The sequence below is a fragment of the Arachis ipaensis genome, chromosome B10 (genome assembly GCF_000816755.2).
Source record: "Arachis ipaensis cultivar K30076 chromosome B10, Araip1.1, whole genome shotgun sequence".
Lineage (NCBI taxonomy): Eukaryota > Viridiplantae > Streptophyta > Magnoliopsida > Fabales > Fabaceae > Arachis > Arachis ipaensis.
The window spans coordinates 18,020,623-18,029,203 of NC_029794.2; the positions used below are offsets into that span (position 1 = coordinate 18,020,623).

Sequence of the window (8,581 nt, forward strand, 5' to 3'; positions counted from 1 at the left end):
GAATTTTCAATTTGCATCAAATATACACTGACGATTAATTTTTAAAAAAATTTAAGATCAATTCAACAATAATTTCATAAGAACTACCTTTAACACAAGCAAATCAAGTATAATTTTCATGCATTATTGTTATATTGATTTTAAAATTTTTGAAAAATTAGCCATCAAAAATATATTTAAAAAAATTTTTAAAATAAAATAAAAATTAACTATATTTTTTAAATTTTTAGCAAATTTTTTAACAAATTTCAAAAACAAAAAATATATCCTACTCTAAATTAAATTAATGGAACGGCGTCGTTGACGCTGTGGGCAGTAAACTAGTAGTGTACCGTCTAGCAGCTGAGGCAGCAAAGCTGAGAATGGAAGAGTTACGGAAGCTTGAGAAAGTGCAGAGGATGGTCCAATTCATGGAATCACGTGCCCTCCTCGTGACTCATTCATCCTCCAACGATCATGGCCGCCGCTTCCTCGCTAATCTCATGCTCTTCTTGGTCAGTCCCCAAATCCGAAATCCCCACTCTACTCTACAATTCATAACCTCCGCTTTCTTCATTGCTCAAAACGACATGCGTTTCAGTTACAACCCTGCGGAGGCGGAGACCTTTCCATCAACGACAAGTGCTCATTGCTCTCTGACCTTATGCCTCGAGTGAGTTCCACATCTCTCCTGATTGAATTAGAGTTCTTGTTTCAGTTTTCTTCTTTCATTTTTTGCAGCTCTCCTCTGAAGTTCTGGAAGAAGCGTCTGTTTGGATAAGTGAAGACCTCGTCGCCATGCAAGAAAACGATGGTATTTAATCTTTGCCGAAGCGGATATTTCTAGATTTCTTCCATTGCTATGTTGGTTGGAAAGTTTCACCCCCCAAAAGAGGGAAATCGAATTTGGAGGGAGTTTCTTTTTTTTGTTTAAGAAAATATATACTAATTTATGAGTCTGCAAAATACAATAAATATGATGATGAATTATTACAGAGACATTTCCAAAGGAAAAATGAAAGGAAGGGAAGATGGTAGTTCACTAATGAATGTTATTTGCTTAGGTTGGTTGTTCAAAATCATCTTGACGCGTAATAACTTTGAAATGCTCATAAAAATGAACGAGGGAAAGTTCAGTTTTTCAGCTTCTGAGTTGTAAATAGAAGGAAGGGAGATTTTTTTTTTTTGAAACCAGTAATCCTTTTTCCTTTCCTTGGCATCCAAGCGGTCCATTAGGGACTATAAATTTGTAACCTTGGTGGCATCATGGGGTTTCTTTGGCTAAGAGATAGTGATGCTTTTCTTTCTTTTCTCTTGTGATGTCTAAAAACTTGAAGGACATTGAGTGAAATTGGAATATACAACAAATTTGTATCTACCTATGATGTGTGGCTGCACTCAAATACCTCCTACTCCTGCCTTTACCATGGATTATTTGTATCTTCCTACTTACAACTTTGGCTGAATTTTATTGAAAATAACTTTGACATGTTGAAGACTCTTAAAATCTCAATTGGAATCCTCGTAGTAACTCCTGATTCATTCTATATTTCTCATTTCTTTCCTTCATATGCTTTGATACATGCTTTAATTTCATCATATTATAGTAATTTTCTTGAATTTCCACTTGCATTTAGGTTTTCAACAAAATCATGTTGAAAATGCCTTCCATGGTTGCAATCAATTGGAGTATAATTTATTGCAAAGTTATAATGAAAACAAGGCCATGGTCAGTCTGGATTCCATGGAAAAAGCAAACTCCACCCTTGAGGATTTTGTAAGTATAGTTACAAAACAAAAACCTCTTTGCTGTGATCATGCTATTCTCATGTGTTGCTTGATGAATTTAGAAAATGTGCAGATAGTTGCATGTTGAATCTCAGAAGACAAATTTTGGAATGCATAAACTAAGTTGATTATTATCTTAATAATTCTAGGTTTGTGGACTTTATATGCTACTGTGTTCTGTATTAATTGAAAGATAAGGTGTGACATGTCTGAGATTTCAGCTTTCTTTATGGTACATAATTTCCATGATAAGTTTGGTAGAATGTTTCATACTGTTTCAACAAATTAGCGTAGCTAACTTGCTCTATCATTCAGATTGTAATATAAACTTATTTTTCCAGTGCAGATCTTATTTTATGTTTCATGAATTGGATGTAACAAAGCCACAAACAGTCTTCAAATACTTGCCTATTCTTTCATTCACAGAAAGTTATATCTATCAGGTACATCCATACACATTAGATTGATGCTATTAAATTTAGCCATACTTTCTTTTATTCTTTTTTTTCTTCCCTGCATGGATTCCATTGCATGTGTGGAACAAACAATGAACGTAAAAACAAGTGTGGCTGGAAGGCCTAAAAGTTAGAGCACCTCAAGCAAGAGGTGCTTAAGACAACACCGGTTTATGTATCATTTTGGCAATTGATGCGATGGATATTTAGTCAGATGGTGTAATTGGATAAGTATATTATTTGACTGCAACTTAATGATTGATAAATTGCATTGGCTTGGATAACTCCTCATTGTCTCAGGTTTGGCCTATTTAAGGACCATAATGTCAAATGCCAAAAGGCATTGTGCAACGGCCCTGAACAGTTTCAGAGCAGCTCATATTTGCTTTGAGTTTGTGGACTCTAGATTCTTGACTAATATGATGAAGGCAGCTAAGGTTGAGAATTTGAAATCAGCCCTGGATGCCATTAGGATTTAGACTTTAGAGGCTTATTATGTTATTAGAAATATCATGCATGGGTTTAGGTAGACTAGGTTAAAATTGGTAGCTTGGGCACTGAATTTGATGCAATATTTTCTTTTGCTAGGAAACATGTATTTTTTTTTTTGTTTGTTTGAGATTATTTGTGTTCATACATTTGACCATCTAATAATTTCGGAAATCGATATTCTGCAAAATTCTAAGGGGTCAGTAAGAAATCTGCAAAAGCTCCTATTTTGCTTAAAATTCACGGCTATTTATATGCAGCTTGATAAAATGAATGAGAAACTGCTGTCTACACCAACCAATGGAAAGTCTGTACATGGAGGAAAAGATGAGGTGGTTGACTGCATTTGGAACTTATATAGAGGAAATTTATTAATCTTAATGTTTAAAGTAATAATTTTCAACTTTCCAATATAATTAAATTTTGTATGCAGAAAACAACCGAAGTGTTGGCTTCCTACTTTTCAAATGATCCTGTTCAACCACTGGTGACACTTCTCAAACATAAAGGTCTTTTGACAGACAGGTATACATTCTGCCTTTATAAAACACTCAAGACTCCTCAAGTAGCTGAGGATGAGATTAAGTTGGTACTCTATTCTTTTTGCTTGATGAGCTTAGGATAAGAGAAGAACTTACACTTGGAGAAGAGTATTGGGCTCTTGAAAGAAAACTTTGTTACGCGCTTGTAAACGAAAAAGAGGTACACTTATAACTCAAGATAGGTATACATTAAACCATTTTCTTCATAAAGTTCCATATGTAGAATCTAATAAATAAATTGTTACCTAGATTCTTATTGAAGATGTCATGAAGGCTATTCATTTGAAGTCTTTTGATTATCGAGTGTTGAATCTTCTCCTATATCAACTGCGAGGAGCTGAGGTACAAATAATAAGCAAAAAAAATGCTTTATTGATACTGCATTCTTCATCAAAATCTTAATCATTTTATTATGTGATTATATTCTGAGTTGGGCATCTGATTTTTTCTAAGATATTACTCGAAGGGGCAACATAAATCTGTGCATAAAGCGACATAACTTTTGTTAGCTGATATATATCTCATCAGGATAATTCTGTTCTGTGAATATGAGTTGAAGGTTGAGGAGTTGCATATGGAGTTTCTTTCAGTTTCAGAGTTCTTGGTGGAAGTTTCTGATGATCTGTTAGTACTTCTTTTGATTTTGTTGATGTTGGATAATATAATATCATATTTATGTATTCAAACATGGGAGAATTTTGTATTTGCCTCTCAAATAGTAATATTTTCTATTTTCATTTATATATGTTTAAATATCAGAATTTTTAGATATTCAGTAAAAATGCATTAAGATGTAGTGAAATGGTTGCATTATAAGGACTGCTTTTTGTTCTTTCATGCTTTTAACTGAAAAAGGTATCCTTTCTAGTTTCTTCTCTGGAATTAATGAAACTTTTACCATACTGACATTTATAAAAATGTAAGACCAATTTGTACCAACAAAAGTATTAACAATGGTTGAAAAATACGTTGCCATGACAATTTTATTTTATTTTGAGTAATATGACAAGTAGGTCTTTGAAAAATTTGCAATGAACTTATAGGTCCTTAAAGAAAATAAAGTATCAAATAGGTCCCTAAACAGTTTTTTGATGGACTTATAGGTCCCTGACAAAAAAATACCAAATAAGTTTCTGAAAAATTGAATGTTGGACTTAAAGATCCTTGAAAAATTGCGATGTTAGACACGGTTCATCATTCTGTCAGGGATCTATAAGCCCACTAATGCAATTTTTTAGGGATTTATTTGATACCTCTTTATTTTTTTCCCCCGAGAGATTTATAAATCAATTTCAAATTTCCTAAACGACTTGCTTGCTATTTTTATTTTTCTCGGGACTTGTCTTATTACTCTTATTTTTTAGTGTGTTTTATAAGGCTGTTTCCAATCCCCATTTTTATCCCAAACTCACTCTTGGTTATTTTGGTTCCACTTTGCTGTTCTTGTTGGTGTTTAATTTGTTTGTAACATACACAAATATTGATTTCATACTAATAATCTTGCAGGTATGACTATGAGGTGAGTTCAGTAGTACAAGGCTTTTAACCTTTGGTCATCATGCTCTTGTCTGAATCTTAATTCGACTAAAAGCCCTCATATCACACAGGATGATGTTTTAGAGAATAATTTCAACATTTTGCGGATGTTTGTCAGAATATATGGAGCTTCAACTGCTCCAGCTATGTTGGTCAGTATTGCAAAGTCTGGCAAGAATTGGCATTACTAATTCATATATTTTCTTATATACTCTTGCGGAATTTAAAATAGGCTGGAGAAGCTGGAAAATCAAACTTACTTGTTGCATTGCTTATTTATATAATTGATTATATGAGAATCAACTTATTTTTATGGTAATATAGGGTTAGAATGATTATTTAATCATATGATGTTTTAATAGTTAGGGTCAATTTGATTAAAAAAAAGTAAAAGGAAAAGGAAAATGAAAAAGATTCTGTGTATTGTATAAAAAGCTTTTCTGAAATGATGTCCAAAACGCAGCTTATGATTATTTTAAAGAAGGGTAAAGTATACTTTTTGTCCCTAAAGTTTGGCAAAATTTATTTTGTTTCAATTTTGTCTCAGAAGTTTTCGATTTGCATCAAATATACCCTCGACGGCTAAATTTTCAAAAAATTTAAGACCAATCTAACAATAATGCATGAAAATTAGGCTTGATTTACTTGTGTTGAGGGTTGGTCTTATGAAATTGTTGTTGAATTGGTCTTAAAATTTTTGAAAAATTAGCCGTCAGGGTATATTTGATGCAAATCGAAAATTTTTGGGACAAAATTGAAACAAAATAAAACTTGGGTATTTTGAAACTTTTGTCAAACGTCAGGGACAAAAAGTATACTTTACCCTTTGAAGAAAAAGCCCAAGTATTTGATACAATAATTTTGCCCACCAAATTATTCAAACACAGACAACTTTTCAATAAGGAAACAAACATGTTTTGGTAGCTTCCACCCCTAGAAAACACCCCTCCTCGTTCTCTGTTAACATCTTGTGGTAACTATATGTTATAGAGGTAATGTTTATTTTAGTCCTTGAATTTGAATGAATGATTAAATTTGGTCCCTAATTTTTCAAAATGATCAACTAAGTCTTTCAGTTTTGGAAATGTGACTTTCTAGTCCTTGTGCAAACTTCCGATTCACAACTATTAGTATAGTACTGATATTGACAATTAAATGTCACCTTAACAGTGTAATGGCTATTTAGCATGGATAGTGGATACCTTTTAATTGTGGTCAATAAAGTGATCAAAGTTGGTTCATATGAATTTAATAGTATCTACTAAGTTTGATTTAGTTAAGTCCTATGAACCAATTTTGGACATCATGTTAAATACAATTAAAAAGTGTCAACATTACGTAGCCATTATAGTATCATGGTAACATTTAAACTGTCCACATCAACATTATATTAACGGATGTGAAATAAAGGTTTGGTCAGGGACTAAAGGAATTGAGGTTTTGAAAGTGTGGAATTAAGTTGTTTATTTTAAAAAGTTAATGATAAAATTGATTCATCTGACTAATTTCATCAACCAAGATGAACATTACCTTATGTTTTATATATATTCCTCTGGTATGAAAATTTCAGGCTAAGTGCATTGGCGAGGCTGAAGACAAGTATGAAAGTTTGCTGAATTCACTGGATCCACAACTGTCTCAGAGTTACAAGAAAAGATGTGCAGAAGCCACTAAAGAAGGTCATTTTGAACTTCGATGGGTTCATTCTTCTCGATTAATAGTTAGACCTCAAACTGTAGGCTACCAGTGTTTTGTTTTGGTTTATTGACAACGGAATTTTCTTTTTTTATATAGGTGGAAAGGTGTCAGAGCACCCTCTTGGCACGTGGGTGATTCCAACCGTGATTCCAGATGAGGAACTGTATCGGTCAAAATTGAAGTCTGATACTTCGTAATGGAAACCTGAACTGTGTTAATGGCACTTGGATCTTGTTGACTCAAAACAGGTTATGTTGGATTCAGAAATAATCAAGAAAGTTTGTGTCTAAAGTCTAAACCCTCGTAAGTTAAAGTTTATATAGACTAGGAGCATTAGGTATACAATTCGAGAGTTCTGGAGGTACCATTTTTTTATGACTTGGCCTTCCGGATCTGGAATTCTGAATCCTATATTACCTTAATTTGGCTTGAGGAATTTTGACTTCATGCTTAGAAGTTATATTTGTGACTACATTTGTGACTACCGAAAGAATGAATTTACTTGCAAGTTATTCACTTGACTATTTCGAGGTTGTTTGGGAGAGTTTCTTGACTAATCCAATTGTGCATGTATTATGATTTGTTTTCTAAATCAAGAAATTGTAAATGAAATCATTGTGCAAAATCGCACAGCATGCTTAAAATTTTTCATACAACGTTGAGCCTCTTCTTTTGCACTATTACAAAGTGGAGCTCTTTTGTTTTTGAACTTTGGCAAGAAAAACGGAGTTAATATTCAAATTGGTTTTTGAAGTTATATTCATGTTTCAACTTGGCCTTCAAAATTTCAATTTATTCAATTTGTTTTTCCAATTTAGATTTGTAACTCACGTTAGTTCTTGATTTTGTTTTCGTTACAAAGTTGTTAACACGCAGAGATAGACTAATGGCTACCATGCTGAATATGCTGAATTTTCTAATGACTATTTGACGTGGTAATTGAAATTTTTTACCTTAATTTATTTCTTAAGAAGTCTTTAAAACTCTTAAGTGAAATTAAGATTAGGGTTTTAAATACTTCACAGAGAGTAAATTGCGGTAAAATAAATTTTAATTATCACTTTAGATAGCTATTAGAAAGTCTAGGAGGATCTACTATTCTATAATCTATATAAGCACACCATTAATAATTTTGTAATTTTAAGGACTAAATTAAAATTTTGGGGACTAGATTAATGTGTGGGTGTAACTTCAAGAACTAATTTGAGTATTAATTCTAAAAAATATTCATTTATAGAAACTCGCATAGTACTTTCTCAGTTAGCTGAAGGAAACTCTTTGCTTCAGTTGTGATTATCATAATATTCAGAAGAGAGTCTAGGTGAAGAGAATTGAACGCTAAAAATAACAATTTGATTAAGTTTGAAAAATATGTAAGGTTTTGGCTTTTTCTCATTACAGCAAATTGATTGATTATAGTCACTATAATTAAATACCACAATCACACTATAGAAGTCACATTTATATATAACTCAACATGTAAATAGAAGTAAATAACAAATCATTATCTACAAATATTAGCTAGTATTTTTTGCAAAGGGTTTAACATTTTTCGTGTAGCTGTCATTATCATATTTTTAGATAATACTTTTAAATAAATTATGCCGGTTTTGTATATTGTTATTAATTTATTAAATTTTTTTTATTAAAGATTAATTTTCTTAAAACTAAAATATATTAGTACCAATTTCGATATTAGTTTTGTTCATACCTTGACCCAACAAATAAAAGTCAAGCCCAACAACACAAAAAGACCCACCAATAAAGGTGGACCTCATGACAAACCCGACCTCTTTAAAGAGGTCGGATACCGACGTAAGGAGGTTAAGCCCTACCTGCCCAAAGCAGGTAACTACCTCCATGAATCTCTCCTACTATCTCTATCTAATCTAGAAGGTAGATCCCAACAAACTCCCAAGATAAAGGGAATATTTATCCATCAAAAAAGAGGGAACTACTCTAACAAATGTGGTTATCAATTCTACTATAAATACACTGACACCTCCATGTATAACTCACGTTCTAATATACTAAAAACTTGCTTAAAGTCCTTTTTAATTTAAGCATCGGAGTCTCTTGCAGGTACCACCACCC

At 32.4% G+C, this 8,581-nt stretch overlaps 1 protein-coding gene across 3 annotated transcripts; it reads left to right on the forward strand.

Moving 5' to 3' along the window:
• LOC107623554 lies at positions 305-7,099 on the forward strand. 3 transcript variants are annotated; one of them, XM_016325878.2, is made up of 14 exons: positions 305-494; positions 581-652; positions 721-793; positions 1,617-1,756; positions 2,109-2,210; positions 2,972-3,043; positions 3,145-3,236; positions 3,332-3,413; positions 3,503-3,595; positions 3,813-3,877; positions 4,760-4,772; positions 4,861-4,941; positions 6,360-6,468; positions 6,584-7,099. In XM_016325878.2, exons 1-14 carry the CDS (start codon positions 363-365, stop codon positions 6,682-6,684), a joined length of 1,227 nt encoding a protein of 408 aa, XP_016181364.1. In that variant the 5' UTR covers positions 305-362; the 3' UTR covers positions 6,685-7,099. The 3 variants fall into 3 exon arrangements, with proteins under 3 accessions (XP_016181364.1, XP_020968910.1, XP_020968911.1); XM_021113251.1 differs by lacking the exon at positions 2,972-3,043 and having other exon boundaries at positions 346-494; XM_021113252.1 differs by having other exon boundaries at positions 359-652; positions 698-793.